The 21,576-nt window shown below is 44.4% G+C and overlaps 1 protein-coding gene across 1 annotated transcript in view; it reads right to left on the bottom strand.

Moving 5' to 3' along the window:
- Nucleotides 1–21,576, bottom strand: part of FGGY (FGGY carbohydrate kinase domain containing) — a 352,569-nt gene that overhangs the window by 67,908 nt on the left and 263,085 nt on the right. The window contains exons 14-16 of the mRNA XM_016205908.2: nucleotides 18,432–18,506; nucleotides 9,581–9,701; nucleotides 4,560–4,654 (exon numbers count right to left, since the gene is read on the bottom strand). Coding sequence (XP_016061394.2) covers nucleotides 4,560–4,654; nucleotides 9,581–9,701; nucleotides 18,432–18,506 — 291 coding nt within the window. The remainder of the gene's footprint in view (nucleotides 1–4,559; nucleotides 4,655–9,580; nucleotides 9,702–18,431; nucleotides 18,507–21,576) is intronic.

The following is a 21,576-nucleotide window of genomic DNA, read 5'->3' as shown; positions in this document are numbered from 1 at the left end:
GGGAAATCTGTCTCTGAAGATAAGCGATTACAGAGCGCGCATGTGTCTGCAGGGCTGCAGGAAGCCGAGTGGAAGGCCACTTTGCGCGTCTGCCCTTTGCCTTTTGAGTTTGCTCTCCAGGCATCCCGAAACAGGCTTCTTGTTTTGTGCATCCTTCGCATGTGTTAGAACATCTCTATAGCCTGTGCTTAGAAAATGTAAGCATGTTGATATTTCATAAACTTATTTTATCCAATTTGTTAATTTTCTAGGGCTTGGAGCCCACCGAAGTACTACGGGATGCTCCCGACTTCTAATTGTAATCATTTGGTTTCCAGGTTGCTCAGAATCAGAGAAGGTCACTTTGGAGAGCATGGACAGCCAAGGGAGCCATGGGTGACATTCAAGTGATGGGAGAGTAATCGAATGGAAAGGTCACAGAGGTCAAGGCTGCTGGGATTCCACACTCCTACCAAGAAAAGGAGGGAGCCTCTCTTCCTTGGTTCCCCTCTCTCCTCAATGGGCTGAACTTTCACCATGAAAGGGGCATCTCTGTGGGCTGACTCCATTTTGCTGATTAAGCTGTGGATACAGAAACAACCCTGACATGATCTGGTCACACTGTCTGTTGGAGACACAGTTTTAATGCTACTAAAAAGGAGAACACCATTTCTGGAGAGGGATAATTCTTCAAGATGTTACTCAGCACTCTGCAGTGAGGGTGGATGGCTGTATCAACACCCTTTGTGAGATCCTCACTGAAAAGGGAAATAGTAGGAGGACTTCAGATGAGAGTGCAGGAAAGGGCAGGGGAAGAGAGAGACTATGAGAATGGGAACGTAACTGGATAAAAGAACGGGAGGTGGGCACTTGGCATTGTCAGCAGGTTTCAAAATGTGGAACAGCAATGAACTTCATAATTGACCAATCTCTCCTACCAGAAAATTCCACCCACTGTCCCTCTCCCTGCATCTGATAAAACCATCCCCAAAATGAAATGCATAGATGTTTGCAATAGCTATCAGTAAAACCCACAACTGTAAGTCCTTTTGATCCATTGGTATCACCAGTGTCGGTATACAACTCTACCCCAACTGAAGTTATCGACTCATGGGCCTAGAAGATTGGGAAACCCTGTCTCCGCAGGCACGGAGGCCCTTCCCTAGATCTGCAGCCTGGGTCCTCTGGTCTCTTCCTAGTCTGTCCTTCAATGTAGAAGAGATGACTGGCTACTGCTTCTCCAGTCTGCACACCTGCATAAGAAGTGAAATCCTCCACCCAACCACCAGAGAGAAAACAACACATCTGGCCTGCTGGAATCATTATTAAGCTGCTGGCAGGAATTGCTCAGTTTTTTTCAAGGAAGGACTGGCAGGCACCCTGAAGACCAAGCTAGGATCTTTGATTCAAAGAAAAAAACTATGTTGAAGTTCAGGTTGAAAACTATGAATGACAGGGAAGAAGCAGTTCTGTTTCACCTCAACTCGCCAGAATCCTGAGCTTGTCCCTTGGCCTGGGGCAGAAGGGTTGGCCAGGTTGGCGAGTCTTCTTTGGAGAGGGGTGAATGAAGCCAAGGCTACATGCATCCACATTTCCAAAGCAATTCCAAACACAATCATTAGAATGCGGTTGAAAATCATAGCCAGGGCTCATGGAGGTCATCGGAGCTTTCAAAGGCTCTTCATACTGACAGTCTCACGCGACTGGCAATTCTTCTTATTTAAACATATTTTTAAGCAGAAATAAAACAAACAAAACACCCAGGGAAGCCAGGTGACATTGTCTGAGGCTATACAACAGGCAAATACAGAGGTCAATACTGCATGGATTCTCTCCGGCATGTGATGACAGGTAAGATATCAGGTATCTCAGCTGAGTCTGTCTTTACTAGACGACAGTGCCTCCTAAAACTAAATGTCAGAGGAGGCACATATGTCCTTGTGTTGAATAGGAGACGTGGGCTCGTCCTTAAGATGCTGTGAGCCTGGCAGCTGCTACTCAAGTCAGCAATGCCAATATTCAATGGACCGTATCTTAGATTCTGTGCCAGAAGATTAATGATAAAACTCATGCAGTGAAGATGTCAGTGTGTGCAATCTTCTCAGAGCTATAAACTTCAGTTTGACTAAGACACCAATGAGCTGTCATAGGTCATGGTGTGGAGTGTTTGATGGCGCAGCCCCGTCTTGTCACAAGACTCTTCGAGCTGCAGACTATCTCCTGATTTGTGACGAATGGCATTTCTTTTCAGAAAATACACCTTTAAACATTTTAGAAGTCAAAATATATTTTTAAAGAAAAAAACAGGAACAAAATCGAGCAAAGTAGAAACAGAATGAAAATCAGGATAGGATATCGATCCAGAGAGGCCTTGGTTTCTATTCTCCTCTGTCCATTATCAACTACAGTTGGGGGCAAATTACTTAGAACCTCTCTGAGCCTCGGTTTCCTCATACATCCCACAAGGATAAAAACATCTATCCTGCAGGAAGGGAGACTGTCAAAATGAAATGAGGTGTCTTAGTCTGCTTGGGCTGCTATAATAAAATACCTATCAGAAGGGCCCCATTCTCATGACCTCATCAAATCTTAATTATCTCTGAAAGACCCACCTACAAACACCATCACATTGGGGGTTAGGGCTTCAGTATGAATTCTGAGAGGACACAAACATTTAGTCCATAACATGAGGTAACCCATGCAAGCCCTTAGCAAGCATCTCTACTGTTTTGTTTCAGCAATTATAATTTGTTCCAGGAAGGGTAATGCATCTAGTTGTGAGAACATTTTCATAAGTTGATAACATTAAAATAATACTTGACAAGTCACTGACATTTCAACAATAAATAAAAACCTCCATGTAATGTTTCTGAGTACCAGAAAACCCAGGAGAAGTTGAAGGTTCAACTCAACCATTTTTGTTTAAAAACTGCGGTTAAAATCCAGAGCATTCATAAGTGGATTCAGTTCCTTGGAAGGGCTATTTCCCAGGCATCAATGTGAGAAGCTTAGACAGAATGTCGTGCACCACACTTCCCAAAATGTGCTACAAAGAGCACAGATACTGAAATCAGACTTTGCATCTGTCTGTTGCTAACAGTGTACCCTTAAGTTCTGTCATCTTTCTGGATCTCTGTTGCCTGTGTATGTTGTTCTATCAGGAAGATTATATGAAAACACCTGGGGTAGTTCTTGGTAAATAGGACAGTCACAACAAATTACTGGATTACTGATGGAAAATCTGACTTCTAGTCTTGACTTTGAGACCTTGGGCAAGTCACTTAAGCTCTCTCATGCTCAGCTGAACAAATATTTCTTTCTTTTTTTTTTTTTTTTTAATATATCTTTATTGATTTCAGAGAGAAGAAAGGAGAGGGAGAGAGAGAGATAGAAACATCAATGATGAGATAGTCACTGATCGAGCCCACAACCTGGGCATGTGCCCTGACCGGGAATCGAACCCCGATCGCCTGGATCCCAGGTTGACGCTCAACCGCTGAGCCACGCCTGGCCGGGCTGAACAAATATTTCCTGAACTCTCTGCTGAGACTTGGGAGCCAGACTTCTTGGTTTGGGCATTTACTACCTGTTTCAACTTGGGCTAAGTTTCTTTATGCCTCACGTTCCTCAATTATAAAATGGGAATGATAGAGTGACCATTTATGGGACTAAATGTGCGTTCCTGATCCAGGGAAAGAACTCATAATGTGCTACTGATTATTATTACAGATAAACAAAAGGAGCGGAGCGCAGAATGGTCAGGTCAGCGAGTGAGCAGGCAGTGCAGGCAGGATTTGAGCCCAGGCAGTCTGACTCCACAGCCTGTGTTCTCTGTGTCTACCTGGGCCGCTTCTCTCCCTATTTGTAAACCTGCTGTTAATACTGTTATGTTACCAAAGTCTCTTCATAAAACCCCATGCATGAAATGTCTTTTGCAATTTGGTGGTAGGAAAAGCTTTGTCTCCTACAAGAAACTGGTATGTTTCCTCTTTTTGAAAATAAGAGTTATGCAACTTATCATGTGTTCTTTTTGTCTTGGCTGCCAGGAAGCTCAGAGTCAAATTGTGGGCTCAATCACTGCCACTGATTTCCTCCTTCCTATATTTTTGTTCCTTATTTTCCCTTTTGATTCCTTTTTTACTAACATTTTCATTTGTGTCTCCTGTTGATAGAGCCCTCCAAGGTATTTGGACAGTGGTGGGTAGAGATGAAATAAGCAAATACAAATCTAAAATTTACATGAAAAACTTAAGTTTTGAACCTTACCTGTTCCACATGCTAAAAGAAAATGGTCAAAGGAAAAGTTAAAAGAAACAATTTAAGAGCTATTTTAAAGGAGAAAAAAAAAAAAAAAAAGAAAATCAACAAGAAAAACAGAATGACCAATGCTAACAGAGGCCAAGTCAAATAAAAACTGCAATAAATATGTCTGAGGATAGAAGTGTTTGTGCTTTCCCTGTCTGGAACCTATCATTTCTTAATTATATCCTGTGTGTTTTGCAAGATGTGAGCTGCTGTCAAGAGGAAGGACAGCTTCAGACAGAGGTGGGGCCACAGCCCACCCCTTGTTCCTCACATACCTGTACAGAAGTGAAATCCCCCGAGGCACAGGCACCCAGAATAGCAGCGCCCACAAGAACAGACTCCACCTCTTGGGACAGGACCACAGGCATGCCTGCACAGGACGAGACCACACCTTGGTTAGGGAGCAGGACCGGGGCACTGTGGGGAGCCAGCAGGCAGCCCCCGCAGCAGAAACACCTGCCGTGAAGGTAGCAGCAGGCAGCCCCTCCCTGCCCCCTGCAGTTCTGTCCCTTGGGATTCCCTGGCTCTAAAGGGTTTCCTTGCCTCCGTCTGCTGGCGCAGTAGCCAAGAGCCCCACGGGAGCCAGCACCACATAGATCAACTCAGGAGACCTTCCTGTGCAGGTTTCCCAGGCTTCTGCTAGCTGCCGCCTGCCACTCGGTTCAAATTCAGTTCAACAGACATTTACGAAGTGCTTTGCCGGGCGCAGGGAACACAGAAATGAATCTGATTCTGTCCTGCTATTCCGGTCTCAAGAGGGAGGTGGCTGAGAAAGAGATAAAGGGGGTTCATTCTGTAACTGAGATGCACTAAGAAAAGGGAAGTAGTAAGAGAGAGGGGGTGATTAATCCCTCCAGCTGCCCCCGATCTCTCCGGGGGGAGCCAAAGCCTTTGCACTGGCTGACAGGCGCCCCAGGGCCAGGGCCCCTCCTGATCTTCCTCTCCTGCCCTCTCCTCCTCCTGGCCGCGCTGTCCCGGCCTCCTTGCCCCTTTTCAATTCTGCTTCAAGGCCCCCACCCTTGCCGTTCCTCTGTCTGGGTCACTTCCTTCTGGATGTCCACACAGCAACTCTTTCTCGCTCCAAGTGTTGGCGCAAACACCTCCTTCCCACTGTGGCTTTCCTGGCCATTGATTTAAGATGACACTTACCCACAATGTCCCCTCCAACGCTGTATTATTAAGGGACTTTATTACAGTCTGTCTCCCCTGCTAGAATATAAGCTCCATGAGGGCAGGGACTTTGTTTGGTCCACTGCTGGATCCCTGGATTTGAGACCAGCATCTAGTGCATGGTAAGGGCTTAAATGATGAAGGAACAAACTGCTGGGAGGGAAGTGGAGGCACCAGGGTGGAGATGAGGGTAAGCATGCATTTGAAGGAGTGGGGGTCTGCCGGGCAGGGAGGGGCTCCTCACATGCCAGTTCCCAGAGGTTGAGGGTTCACAGTGGGGTTAATAGAAATCACTTAAAATTCTCAGGATTTTATCCATGTGCATGTGTATAATAAATAAAACGTATATAAATATAAATGTGTTTGCTAATCAGGAGATGGCAGCAAACTCCACAGAGGTAAGCTCTATGGCCAGACCTGTAAAATCATTTCCTACTCAAGACATTAGACTTGTTTTTTCCAAAGACTGGACTCTTCTCCTTATCTTTCTGGGAAGGCTTCCTGGACATGACCTCCTTTGCACTCCACCATCTCCTAACTCACCTTCCCACTCTGGGACTGGGCCAGCTGGCCAGTCATCCCTGACACAGGGGCCAGGGAACTGAATTCCCACAGACACCCCCCAGTACTCAGGATACCAGCCCCATGCTGCAGGGCCAGATTGAGGCTTCGCTGCTAAGTATCCGGTGGGCTGGGGTCTCTGGGGAAAGCTCAGACCTGGTGCCACCAGCTCTGTGTCCTTCTGCATGTCACTCGTTCAGCCTCAGTTTCCCCATGTGTAAAATGGGGATGATGCTAAGACTTTCCACACAGGTTTGTTGTGAGGATTAATGAGAAGGGGCACATACAGTGCTTAGCACATTTTCTGGCCTTTGATCAGCCCTTGAGAATGGTGGCTGCTGCTTTTAGAATTAACATTGATGGTGAGTGAAGCCCTTCCGCGTGCACTTCTCCTGGGCTGGAATCTGGAACGGTGAGGAGGGGGCAGACCCCAGGCTGCCCTGAGGGCTGTACTGGCCAAGTCAGGAGAGAGCACTGAATGACTCTGCAGATTCCAGGATCACACAGACAGAATATGACTGCAGCCACCCCCGTGCACTGGGACTTTTTAGAAGACAGTTTCTCCAAATGTCTCTCATCTCCCAAGCCCCTCCTCACCCTGTCAAAAGCCTCACTGGTTCTGAGCAGGGAGGAGCTATTTGCAGGCCCTTCTTATTGGGAACTGGAAACCATTGTAAACCTGGTAAGTCCCCCAATCAGCTCTCCAATTATAGCCCAAAGTGCTTTGGAGCCAGACTGCCAGGATTGGAATTCTGGTTCCGTTGCTGACTTAGCTGTGTGACCCTAGGCAAGTTAGCTAACCTCTCTGAGCCTCAGTTTTCCCATCCGCAAAATAGGGTTTAAACCCCACCTACCTCACAGGGCTGCTGTGAGGATTAAAAATGCTATTGTGAATAAGGCACTTAAAACAAAACTTAGCTTACAGGACGCATTAAATTACCACTAGTTAGTTGTCTTGATCCTTAAAGCTGACCTATCTCTGAAGTCTCTCCACACCCATTACGCTGGGTGGAACCAACTCACTGCTTCCAGTGGCCCCTCAGATCATCCCCACCTCTTCCTTCTCCCACCCCCTACCCCCATCCCCCACCCCCACCCTGCTCTGGGCCTGGAACACTGGCCTGCGGCACCACATCTGGGGCCTGGTTACCCTCTGGCTGCATCCTTGACTAAGCTCCAGGCTGGTGGCCTTCGTCAAGGAGCCCCTAGATTTTAGGATGATTACTGCCTGCCCTGGCCCCTGTCAGCCTACAGGTGTAAGACTGTGAGTAACCCCAGGGTACTGCCTGGTGACTTCTCTCCAGTTAATCTAGTTTGAGTATTATCTGTTCCCTGCCAGGACTGACACCAATGTCCTCTGGGTCCCGCTGTACTCTCCTAACACTGGAGGGAGCACCGAGGGCAATTTTTCTGTTTGTAATGACCCTGTTGGCAGTACTGCATTGCTCTTCTTTGCACCCCCATCCCCTTCTCAGTGTTTGATTCATTGGTGTACTCAGAGAAGGTTTCAGAGTAAATTAATGAACAAATGATTAAAATCATAAATAAGACAGGAGGAGGGAAACCCTACTGAAATTGCCAGTACTAAAAAACAAAATCTAGAAGGAGGAACATTTAGTTCCAAGTCAGTGGGGGAAACCTACAATTACTTAGTGCACAACAAGTACTTCTTCAAACCACATTTCACCAAATGCCCAGGGCACAGAGAGATTCCTCCCCTCACTTAGAGGACATTTCCCAGGTTGGCAGAGCCCTGCTCTCCTCTTGTGCAGGGAGCACTCTGTTCCCCAAATGGCAGATTTATGTACAAAACACTAACCCTTCTTCTCAAACACATCTTCTTTTTGCTGTGGGACTGGCTAAGGAAAGAGTGAACTGACATTTGAGCCAGGCCCCTGGCTTGGTGTTCACAAATTCATGAGTACAATCTACAGGAGGGAAGTGATATTATTTCTCTCTGTCAGCCGAGGGAAATGAGGCTGAGAGAGATTGTAAGGCGACTTGCCCAAGGTCACAGAGCTGGTCCCATACCCCACCCCACTCTTTTCATCACTCCACACTTTCTCCAAAGTATTTTCCAAATTCCATTGCTTTCCACATGCATTCCTGAGAGTCACGTACCAGGCCTACGGTCTCTCAAATCTTTCTTTGCAGGAAAACTAGAGCAATTACAATGTTTAAAGACACCAAAAACTCTCTTTCTCTGCACCCACTGCTCTGTATGTGCTTTTTATTATTTTTTAATTTTTTTATTATTTTTCTTTGTATGTGCCTTTCATAGGAGGGAATGCATGTGCTCTTTTTCCCAGTGCTGGGTGAAGGAGAGGAAGAACGCAGCCTCGCCTGGAATGTGAACTATTTTATCTGATGCATTAATGAGTTTAGCAGAACCCACAGCATTTAAAGGCAGATGCACTTTGCCATCACTTGTCACTCACAGGCTTCCCAAGGCAGAGGAATTCCAGGCCAGAGAAAAGGTCCCTTTGTCTGGAACTGTAACTGGTCCACAGTCAGAGACAAAGGGTCCAGTTTCAATCGGAATCCAAATAACGATTAATAGCCTTTTCATTCAACAGCCCGCAGAATGGTTTCCAAAGCAGGACTTTCTGTGGAGCAGCGACAACCCCTGCTTCTGAGTCAGCTCAGGGGCGTCAGGCCTGGGTGAGGACCCACTTTCATCAAGGACAGAGCTGCAGTGGCAAGTAGGGGCCCGGGTCACGCTGCTCTGCACCTGGAGGCCTGGCTCTCATTCCCTCGGTGATGTGGGAGCCAAGGCTGATTTTATCTTCCAGGTGGGAAGTCTCTGTGGCTATCAGAAGGCTGGAAATTGGAAGGTCACTCACAGATCACTCACAGGTCAATCACAGAGGGGTCAGTGATATGAGCAGAATCACTCTAAATCCAGAATCACTCTGGATTCTCCTCATCTGTGTCATGATCCCTAATTCCAATGAGGGTCTCAAGGTCTTAGGGCTCAAATCCCATCTGCAGCCAGACCCACCTTTCCCCTAGAAGCTGGGCTCTGCATTCCTTCTTCAAGACAGTTTCCTCATCACCTCCTTCAGATCACTGCCTTGCATCATCGTGGTCCACACCAGGAGCAGGAGCCCCACTGTGTTTCCATTATGCCCTGTGCTTTCCTCACTCGGAGCTCCTGCCACACTAAATGTACCATGTCTGTTTGCTATGTGCCTCCCTCAGCAAACCTTGGACTCCTTGGAGGCAGAAATATTTATTCACTCTGTATCCTCAATGTTCCCCACAACGTATAAATCAGAAGAGGTACTGAGAACTGTTAAGTACATGCCTGAATTAGGACCTAGTCCTGCGAACCGCTCATCTCATTTCCCACCATCATCCCATAGTTGGATTCTCAGAGAAGTCAGTTCCCCATCATGACGACAAAGACTCCAGAGTTATCTTAAAAATATACATTTTAACATAGTAAATATTCGAAGTAATTGGACACACCACCTATATGCTCCTATTCCCAACCGTGTCTAGATCATGGCCATGAACATTTGCTGCCAAGGCTAAGATGACCTCTCCTCTACCACAGTCTTACCAGTAATGTCTGCGTGCATTTGCACAAACAGGGGGTTCTTGCTCAGGCCTCCACACAGGAAAAGAGTGCTGATCGAGTGCCCCGCTGCCTCCATGGCCTCTATAATGTGGCGCGTCCCGAACTTCAAGGGAAAACAGAAGGAAGTATCAGGGTGATAGCAAAAGAAAGTGATACAGAACATTTATGAAGTGTTCACTCAGCACTAGACACTGCCCTGAGAGCTCTACATGCCTATCTCAGAAATCTGAGACTTAGAGGGCTTAGGGTGTCTCTGATCACAGAGTTTATTAAGTCACAGAGTGGGAACTCCAACCTGGGCCTGCATGACTGGAAATCCTCTTAATTACTACACCATTTGCTTCTATCAATTGCTACACGATATCCATAACAAATGACAATATTAACACAGTTCATGTTAATACAGTTCATTCAAACCAATATTGGATGAGTGTCTACTGTGGCCCGGGTCTTCTCTTAGGAACTGGGAATGGAAGGTTGACAACACCGGTCTGGAAATAATGGTCAGTGGTCTCTGAGTCTATCATTCTTCCTGAAATAAGAACTAAAGATGTTTGTTCCTTTAAAAAGACACCCACAAACTGAGCAGCAGAAACGCAGAAAGAGGGTTTTAATTGCACAAAGGTGAGACTCAGACTTTGGGCTGTCAAAGGGCTAAAACGGTCTTTGTCATCACCTGAAACTAGGTAGTGGTTCTAATAGTGAGGCGTCCAGAGCTAGAAACCATTCCCTGTCAGTCCCTAATGACCTGGGTGAGGGGAAATCACAGGATCTGGTTGGTTCTAGGCTTGGCTGCATCTTCATTTCGGCCCTTGTGTCTTCACAGCTTCCTCACATGTGTTACCCTCATCCTTGACTTGCCAAGTTTACTAAACTCAGTAAAAAACGGTTGCTGCTTGGGAGCAGGACACCATCGTAGGGTCATCTTAATGTACAATTTTTAGTTTTAACTAGGATATTCAAATAGCTAAAAATCATAATTTATTTGGAAGTTCAAAAACTAGAAGTTCACAAATCATAATTTATTTGGGGTAAAGATTAAAAACAAACAAACAAAAGATGAAGTGGGGTATGGCCGTAGGCGGCAGGAAGAGGTTTTTTCGGTGGACAGAGAGCCCCTAAAAAGTTTAGAGATTGAGCAACTCTGGGGGATGACGAAGTCCTAGGTGTGCGCATGGGAGTGAGATGCTGAAGTAGACAAGGGAGAAGGTGAAGGGAGAGGGGGAGGTCAAAGATCTGAGAGGCCACCGGTGGTGCAGCCACCAAGAAGGCAGGTTGGAGCTGGAGAGAATACATGAGCCAATATCACAGCGGAAAGTGCAGCATCGCTGGCAGGTGGGTAGCCAGGTACATAGAGAAAGGAGGCAGTTTAGCTTGAAGGCATGTCAGAGGCTTATAGCCCAAGTAAAGTAAGAAGATTCGAGAAGTGGTTTGAATGTTCCATGACCCCCCCAGGGGCCGGAGTGTAGGGCAAGCGAAGCCTCCTTGGACAAGGCTGTCTGGAGAGCTGTGTACACTGGGCTGGAGGTGCCTCTGGGAGTGGGAGTGACTGGAAGGTGACCTGGGACCATGGGCCTGAAATCCTGATTGCTGTGGGATAAACGATGAGGGGGACAGGCAGTTCCCGAGCCAAAGCACTGCAGTTCCAGCCCGGGGGTCTATGGGGTTTGTAGAAGCTATTAGTGAATCTGGTAAGAATATGGATTAGGTGAAACGTGGGATACCAAAGGTAATCCACAGCTGCAGTGTGTTTTTTATAAAAAATTAAAACATGTTGTACCACATAAGGCCAGATCCTGCTTATTGATTATGGTTGATTACCCCCAGATGTTCTTTCTTTAAGCTTTTTGGCAGTCCTGAACTCTCTTGAGAATATACTAGAGCCTATTGACCTCCCCAGAAAAAAAGTCATATGCAAAATCATATTAAGAAGTCTGCAGATGCCCTTATGTCCACCATGGATCACCTGGTGTCCACGCAGTGCAGGTAAACGTCTACTCTAGGGGCATGAATCTGTAATAGCCAAGATCATGGCTTTTGAATTTAAATTAACTTAGGATGGTATTAAGGTATTTCACCTATTTCTTGAATCAAACCTGAACCCAACCTTTCTAAGACTCAGTTCTCATTTTTTAAATGAGAATAATAATATCATATCTGTTCATTCAAAAATTCTATGGATTTTCAGAATAAACATGAAAAAAATTAAACTTCGGCCTTAGACTTCAGTAAGACTGAAATACAGTAAGCCCTGCCTTGCAAGGCTGCAGCTGTAGACGGGACGTAGAAGAGTGTGGAGCACATGGAAAGTATTCAGAAATGAGAGTCATTGTGGTTATTAGCACTCTGCTATGCACTAAATGTCATCTCTAATCTATGACAAATTCAAAAACTGCATATTGTTATCCCCATTAAGGAGTTAGATAATTGGCTTAAGGCAATAGAATCTGTATGGGGTGGGGGGTTGCTGCCTCCCAATATGTATGGAAATGACATGCAAAATTGGTATTTCTGATACTTCTAAAACTAGGGGCCTGGGGTTCATGTGATTAGAGGGCCTGAGCTGAGAGTAATACAAAGCCCATTGCCTGGGAAAAGGAAAGAAAGGATGGGAACAAGAGGCACTCCCTTGAGAGGGGCTGTGACAGCCTGTCTCTCCCCCTTGTGGCATTGTTGACCAAAATTTCCCACTCGGATTGGGGGTTAGTTACAGGGCCTTTCTTTTCCATGTCCCAGACTCCACTATGTGAACTACTCCACCCTCCTTAACCGCCCGCCAGAGGGCTTTGTGCTAAAATGGTTCTGTGCTTACCTTTCTGGAAAAACTGTTTTCACAGAGAAATTTAAATTAAAATTAGGCTGTTCCACTGGGAATGCACAGAACCAAATGCAAATGGAGAGACTTCAAATGCAAATAGTACATTTGAAGGCTCTGTTCTGAAAAGAAAACTATGGATGGACAGGCTATGGATAAACCCGGTGTTTGACAGGTCTTTCAATTAAGTGTGATCAAGAGAGAATTTTACTTTGTGGAGGGTTTCCACGATCCCAAGTTAACGTCATTACAATAGGTCTTCAATTTCATTCTTTTTCTACAAAATACCAATCATAGATATCACTATACAGAACGATTTGTTTAACTTTAACTTATCAACAATAGGTGCTAGGGCCCTATTCAGAACCAAAGAAATAAAATGTTATTTTCAGGTTTAACACTATGGGAAAATATCTGTTATCAGAAAGCGTAATTAAAATGTACAGTTTTGCCCAAAAGATCAGCATACCCAGCCCAGCCGGGCGTGGCTCAGGGGTTGAGTGTCGACCTAGGATCCAGGCGGTCGGGGTTCGATTCCCAGTCAGGGCACATGCCCAGGTTGCGGGCTCGATCGGGGGCATGCAGGAGGCAGCTGATCAATGACTCTCATCACTGATGTTTCTATCTCTCTCTCCTCCTTTCCTCTCTCTGAAATCAATAAAGATATATTAAAAAAAAAAAAGATCAGCATGCCCAGATACTTTTGCAAAACTGACTGAATTCCTCACTATTCAACTGATTCCATAAGAAATTCTTATTGTATAATCTCTGTCTTAAATTGTCTTCCCTTCGTGGTAGTATAAAGGTCTTTAAGTCAACAGACAAAATAAATACGGTAGCTTTTAATACATGGACGGCCCATTGCATACAAGATTAAATGGATTTTCCAAGTGTATGGTATTTGGGAAATATAGTGGGGACCCCCACCCCCGCACCCGCCTTCACCACATGCATTAAGTTTATCCTCATTATACATTCTTAGACTTCTGCTGCAGTCTTCTTAGCAGGCAGGGGACCTCTGTGACACAAGCCTGGCCAAATTAACAATGTTTTCTAAGATGTGCCAAGTCAAAACTCTTCTTGGGAATGCCTAGAAGTTTATTTTATCCATGTAGCTTTTACAAATAGATCAAAGAAAAATTCAGGGTGGTGAAGTGCTCAGAGCAGAAGTGGGGGAGCGAGACAGATAGGGGTTCAAATTCTGACTCTGCCATACACTAGCTGTTTTGACCTTGGCAAATGGTTTTCCCTCTGTCTGTAAAATGAGGACAGTCTCACCTACTTGCAGGTTACTGCCTCAAGCCACAGGTGGGCAAGGCACTCTGTTCAGCGCTGGGCACTGAGAGTGGGTGTCAACAAGAGGTAACAGTCGTTATCAGCGTGTGGTGGTGCCCCGGGTCCACCCTGTGTGGTCTCGCTCTTCACGTCCACCTCTTAGCAAGGACGCAGGAAGATGAGCTCCATATAGCTCTGCTTTTCTAGGGTCATTCCTTTCACTCAACACTGATTCGTTCTGCTATAAGACTTTCCATACAGTAACACTGAATTAGAAAGTAAAAGGTCCTCAATATATCACCTATCTAGTTTTATTTTAGAAATCCAAGCTCTGCCACTTACTAGTTGTATAAAACTGAGCGATTGCCCTCATTGAGGCTTAGGTTTCCAATCTGTGGCACAGGGATTATCATATCCACCTCATGAGGTTGCCAGATAATGTGGGTAAAATATTTAGCACAATGCCTGGCACATCATACCCCAAAACTACATTACTTACTATCATTACCATCATCATTACTATAAAACAAGGTCATTAAATTATTGTCTTTACTACCGATAAGCACTTTTGTTCTCCATTTTCAAATTACTAGTCACTCCTTCCATTTTGATGGATGTAGGAATTGTCTGTTTTTTACCAAATCCCCATAAATAAAGCAGGCTGACTGATTTCACTGAACCGGCCAAGCTATTAAATCAATAAGAAAGTTGCTACAGAAAAATAAATGCAAATTGGTCTATATACTAAAAGGACTTTTTAATCAAGTTGGCTGATTCCATATTCCTACAAAATTGCATTAAAGACTACATGTTCCATCAGTGGGTGGGAAGTCCTGTTCTCTTGTCAGATGTTCCTGGCGCCTGGACACATCTGAACATAAGGAAAGCACCTTTGCTGGCGATATGGACATGTGGGGAAAATGCATGTAGTTCTATTATTTCAAGCAATGAGGTTATGAAAGAGGTATGGAGAAACAAAGTAATTGAATAGCACAGAAAGATGTTCATATAGCATTAACAATCAAAACAACTTGGTTTAAATAGGTATGTTTCTGAAAATGAATTTTGAACCTGAATTTAGTGAACTGATTTTTCCTTTCTGTTGATCCCCAGTTTCTTTGGAGAGTGGTCAAGTCTCACTGGAACACCTGTTATTTTGGGGTTCCTACCTACCAGCTCTGAGACCCTGAAAACCATGAGCCACTACCCCAAATTGCACTTTCTAACATGTACAAGCATACAATCTTTCGTGCATGATTTCAGGGTTAGAAGCCTCTCGTAGCCCACTCGTGGATCACTTCTAGAAAGCGAGATTCCTTAGACAATCACGTTTGAGCTTCTAGAATTTTGTTTTCATTTGTGATGGACCTCCAGTTTAGGAGCTACTAATACTTAAGATTTCAATTCTTCCCTTTCTCCTTCCCAAACCATCCAAAACTTCCATTCAATTAGCTAATTATCTAAAAACTAACACTTTTGTGTTCTAAGAAAGCTTACTATTTAAAGAAGCCCTATAATTAATTTTTTTTTGCAAAGTGAACAATAGCATGTGTTTTATAAATGTGGACATTCTTAATCCCAGTTTTGCTTAATGCAAATATACATGGCATCTAATTATACATGCTTCTACTCAATTGAACTTAGAAGACAAATTAGATAAATGAAAAGTATGATGTTCCAAGACTTTAACATCTTTCAGCTTTCAGCTATCTGAAGTTATGAATAAAGCAGGTGAAGACCTTCATCAAGATTTCCTTCTGGACAGACACCCATCTCTTTTTGGCAAGCTCCCTTTTAATTAAGAATCTCTGTCACAAAAACATATGATGTATCTTGGGTGCATGTGGTTTAAAGTTTATAGATACCATAAGTCTCTTTAAAAAATGGCATTAAAACTCCCACAACCACATCAAAATTACAACTAAACTACAGGACAACCATCATTCAGAACCACTGGAAATCTAGCTGAATGGAAATCCTACAACTAGGGAATCAAAGAAGAAGCCACTTGGAGACTGGTGGAGGGGCAGAGAAGAGGAACGGGCTGGTCTGATACCCACGTGTTGTGGATAAAAATTGGGAGGGACATCTCAGCTGCAGAAGTCCCATCTGAGAAGTAAGGGGTCCCAGTCCCACAGCCCAGGGTTCCAGTGCCAGGAAGAGAAGTCCCCATAACTTCTGGCTATAAAAATCAGCGAGGATTGTGACAGAGGAAAGCAGAGTCCCAAGCAGTTCCTCTTCAAGGGCATGTGCATGGACTTACTCCAACTCACTCCCTCTGAGCTCTAGTGCTGGGGCAGCAGCTTGAATGGCACCAGGGATATATTGGGAAGAAATGAAGTGTCCAGTGTCAGAGTTAGAGTCAGGGGGGCAGCTTTCTCCCAAACAGAAGTGCTGGCAAAGGCCATTGTTCCTTTCCTGAGCCCTCCCCACACAGAGCTGGCAAGAGGGCGCCATATCTGAGTCTCCATCAACCTGGCTAACACCTTTGGCTTGCCCTGGTGATTCCATGAGAATCCACCCCACCCAACTTTCAGGCCCACCCAAGCTGTTTCCAGTGGTTTTTCCATCCAAACAGCGTGTCTTGGATCATGCTTCAGATTTTCCTAAAATCTCTCGAACAAGCACCATCTGGCCTTGGTGAGCCCCGTACATCTTGCTAAGTGGCCCCAGGCCCAGCACTAGTGGCAGCAGGCCTTGGTTCGCAGCTTGGCCCTCTCTTGGGCACCTCCAAGCCAAGCATAATTAGCAGCCATCTACAAATGGCTTTGAAGCTCATGCCAGGTGGCCCTGGTAAGAACATGGGCAGTGACTGACCATGGTCTGCACCTTCTGGGAAGCCCCAAAGGCAGTGTACCCTATGGACAGCTTCAGATCATGCTAAAGCACCACCCAACGACCTCCACAAGCAAGACACTCAAAGGGCAGATTCAGTGGGCACCAGAGCCCTACTGAAGTAAGTTCTCTCCATGGGATCAGCCCCTACACAGCTGATCCTCTATTGTGGTCATAGCCAGTCCTTGCAGCTGATAGACCTGGGGGTAAATCCCTCCCACTGATGTGCCAATTGCAATCAAGGCTCAACTACAAGAGGGTGTACACAGTCCACATGGGAGGGAGAGTGTGCACCTGTAGTGCCTAGCTCAGGTGAACAGGGCAGCTGTGCCACTGGACCCTATAGGACACCTACTATATTAGGCCACTTTACCAAGCCCAGGAGACACAGCAGCTCTACCTAAAACATAGAAACAAATACAGTGAGGCCACCAAAATGAGGAGACAAAGAAACATGTCTCAAATGAAAGAACAGAACAAAACTCCAGAAAAAGACTAAACAAAATGAAGACAAGCAATCTACTAGATGCAGAGTTCAAAACACTGGGTGTAAGGGTGCTCAGTGAACTTAGGGGATGAACTTAGAGAGAACATCAACAGCATAAAAAAGGATGTGGAAACCATAAAACAGAACCAGTCAGAAATGAAGGCTACACTAACTGAAATGAAGAATAATTTATAAAGAATCAACAGTTGAATAGATGAAGCTGAGAATCAAATCAGGGATTTGGAATATAAAGAAGCAAAAACACCCAAAAAGAACAGCAAAAAGAAAAAATACAGGAAAATGGGGATAGTATAAGGAGTCTCTGGGGCAACTTCAAATGTACCAACATTCACATCATAGGGGTCCAGAAGGAGAAGAGGACAATAAATTAAAAAGCTATTTGAACAAATAATGACAAAAAACTTCCCTAATCTGGTGAAGGAAATAGACATACAATCCAGGAAGCACAGGGAGTCCCAAATAAGATGAACCCAAAGAGGCCCACACCAAGACACACCATAATTAAAATGCAAAAGGTTAAAGACAAAGAGAGAATCTTAAAAGCAGCAAGAGAAAAGCAATTAGTTACCTACAAGGGAGCACCCATATGACTGTCAGCTGATTTCTCAACAGACACTTTGCAGGCCAAAAGGGATTGACAAGAAATACTCAAAATGATGAAAGCAGGGACCTGCAACCAAGATTACTCTACTCTGGAAAGCTATCATTTAGAATCAAAGGACATATAAAGAGCTTCCCAGGCAAGAAAAAGCTAAAGGAGTTCACCACCAAACCAGTATTACATGAAATGTTAAAGAGTCTTCTTTAAGAAAAAGAAGAAAAAAGATCAAAAATATAAATAATAAAATGGCAATAAATACATATCTATCAACAGTTGAATCTAAAAAACAAAATAAACAAGCAGAACAGAAATAGACTCATAGATAACAGAGAACATTCTGACAGTTGCCAGATAGGAGGGGCCCTGGGGGGATGGGTGAAAAAGGTGAAGGGATTGAGAAATACAAATTGGTTTTTACAGAATAGTCATGGGGATGTAAAGTATAGCATAGGGAATATAGTCAATAATATTCTAATAACTTTGTATGGTGTCAGATAGGTATGAAATTTATTGGGATGATCACTTAGTAAGCTATATAATATCTAATTACTGGGGTATACACCTGAACTAATATAATATTTACATCAACTGTAATTGAAAAATAAAAAATTGAAAAATGTATGTTTTTATGTTTATAGAAAAATGCAGTTGACCCTTGAACAATATGGGTTTGAACTGTGTGGGTCCACTTATATGCAGATTTTTTTCAATATATACTGTAAATATATTTTCCCTTCCTTATGATTTTCTTAATAACATTAAAAGAAATAAAAAATAAAATGGCATTAAAGTGTCTTACAGCAATGGCTTGAACTGTGGCCAGGTAGAGAATGGCAAGATCATCAAGGTCCTGAGACAGTTTCAACCCAGTGACCTGCAGAGATGAAAACAAAATAAGATGATGATGGCCTACAGGAGCTGCCATGGATAGAGTTAGTTCCCATGAAACACGTTCAGATGGGTTTTCTCGCTGAAACAAGTTCATATGCAAATCCTCTTTTTGTGAGCTGAATGTGAAATGACTACTAAATTGTTTAATCTCCAGACCTGGGAAAAACTATCCCTTCTTCTCCAAAGAAATGCCTGGCCTTGAATTAAATAAAAACAAAACAAATACTATAGAAAGATTGTGTTTGGTATTTCTGAGCATGGACTAAAATTTTTTCCCTCTTCTTTAAAAAAATCTCCTTGTATTCACACATCTTTGGCTTACAGAAATCAGCAACACATAGCAGTAGCATTCTCGCAAAAGTCGATCTTATTCTGAGTTCTGCTACTGTCAGGATTCAGTGTAACAGCATCCAGGGGGTATTCAGGGTAAAATAATATGTCTCCTATAAATGTTATACCTACTAGGAGATAATTTAGAATCTGTGGTCTGCAAGAGAATCCCATTAAAGTCAATCGGAACCACATGCATATATGGAGTTGCCAGTCTCTTAGGGATTCCAGAACGGAACAGGATGCTGGATTTGATGTCTTTGAGACCATTCGCCATCCTTCTTCCATGCCTCCCATTCACTGAGGTGTTCTCTTGGGATCTTTCTAGAGGGTTAAGGCTGCTGGTTCCATCAAACCTGATGTGAATATTGTAGACATCGATACCAGAGTTCACTTTATATTTTCACATTACAAAAATTAATTCGCCTAACATACATTTGCTCAGAGCCTACAGTGTGCATGGTCTGAGCATCTTGCACTAAAATACAAAAGCCGAGGGGTCTACCCAGGTCCCTTTCCTTCATCTCTCCAGATTCCAACCCAGCTGTAAGGGGCCAGAATTGGCCTGCTGGCAGGGCACAGACACCATTTATTAACCAAAACAGAAATGTGGGAGCGCTCTTCCCTGACTTTTCTCTCCCTTGCCATATTTAGCCAGTCTCCAAGTCTTGCATATTTGATCCTCTGTTTTTTCTTTCTTTCATCCATCCCCTCCTCTTCATCCTCACTGTCTCTCACTTCCTGAACCCAGGCCACCATTATGTCCTTCCCAATTGCTGAATTAGCCCCTGGGCAGATCTCCCTGGCTAAGGGTGCTCCTCTCTACCACGGGGCTAGCGATTATTCTCAAATGCAAATTCGATCATGTTGCTCCCTCTTAAATATTCTCCCCCTGGCCCTCATTGTGAAGCAGAAATGTCTTCACTGTCTTACGTGTTTCTCCCTGGAATTGCCCCCGCTCACGACTCTGCCTCTGAGCTTGCCCTTTCCACTCAGTACCCTGTGTTCCAGCTATTCTGAGTGCTCATCTAAGTCTGTTAATAAGGGGATTCCTGCTAATAGTTTTTCTTGGCAAATAATTGGGCAGTAAAAAACATGCAGCTCAGGGAGAAGTTGTACTTTGTATATAAGATGTGCTCCTCTATTAATTTATTAGGAACCCCAGCCCGGCTTTGATGCTTTGATTTTAATCCAGAGGAGCATGGGAGGTTTGAAGGAGAGACCAGAGAGGAACTCTGGGGACGCACCCTCCCAAGCCAGGGACTCTGAAGGGTCACCTCTCATGAAACCCCGAGGCCGAAACATACCGCAGGCATTAAACTAGGAGAGAACATCAACAATGCTGACAATATAGAAGTTCATTTCATAATCTTCCTGAGGAAATAATTTGCCTAAGGGAACATGGAGAATGGAAACCAAAACCTAGGTATTCTGACTGACTTGACTTGTGTTTTTCACCACAGTACCTCCAAGGCCTAGCACTATGCTTGGCACACAGTAGACACAAAGTTAATACTCGTTGAAAGTGTAAATTAGTGACAATTCAATGCTTCCTCCTCCTTCCGTATACCACTGTCACCTAATATCCTCCCCTAGGAGAGGGTAAAATTTACTACCTCGACTTTCTTATATTCACAGAGGGGAGGAGTCACTTGTTCCATGTCCCCAGAGAGAACACTGGAAGATCACTTCCAGTTGCTCACTCCATGCTCCTAACACTCCCAACCTCCATACTTACCATTCCTCATCGGACGAGTGGCTCACATAAGATTGGAGTAAAAGTAGGGTCCCCGTAGTGCATATGAGAACTTTGTGTGGATTAGAAAAAAGGTGCCCCCTTAAGGCAGATTAAATACATAAGGCATGCCATCAGGGAGAATGGATTATAAAAAGGAGCAGAGTGCACAGGATTTCAGCCCTGCCACATGCCCACCTCGGCCGAACAGCCCGTGTGGGTCCCCAGCACCATGACATGCAATGGTCCTGGGTAAAGATCACTAGTCATGAATGGTCTCTCTCTCTTTCTCTTCTGTGCTGGCTTGTTCCCAACAGCGTCTCTGCTGTTGGTCTGCTGGGAAAGCCGTCTGGGCCATGCCTTAGAGCTCTCTCCCGGAGCCAGTCCAGGAGGCAGGCTACCTCTGGCTTCCTCTCCCTGGTCATCAGTGTGATGTGAACCAAGCCACGATTCATTGGTGTGACTGGTACGTATCTGCTTGGAAGACCCATGTGTTCCTATGCGTCAGTCCTGAACCAGATTTGGATAAATTAAAATGCAGGTCAGGGAGAAGTTTGACTTTGTATATAAGATGCGCTCTCCTATTAATTTATTAGGAATCCCAGTGCCCTTCATAATAACATGATAACGTAACTAGTTCCAATATCCTTCTCAATTAGTAAGACTGCACAGAGAGGGGTGTGATAGCACCAGATTTAGCTTTCTGAATCCCCAGCAAATACCCATAAGAACTTCCAAAAAGTATTGGTATTCGAGCAAAAAGATATCACGGACCCTTCTCTAAATTTCTAGTGCCTCTAGAGCTCAGAAGTCATAGGGCAGAAAAGAGAAGATACTTTCTTTCCTTTGGGAACCGAGAACAAGATAATCCGTGGAAATGAGCACTAAATTTAACTCTTGAGCTCTCTAGGTGCTGTGACAAAAGGGGGCACATAATGGGTGACACAGCATTTCTTTTTTTGATATATAAAACATACCTGTCCTTCAA

Source organism: Miniopterus natalensis, chromosome 9, assembly GCF_054644295.1.
Source record: "Miniopterus natalensis isolate mMinNat1 chromosome 9, mMinNat1.hap1, whole genome shotgun sequence".
NCBI lineage: Eukaryota > Metazoa > Chordata > Mammalia > Chiroptera > Miniopteridae > Miniopterus > Miniopterus natalensis.
Note: the sequence above shows the minus strand (reverse complement) of the source record. Positions and strands in the feature narration are given on the sequence as shown.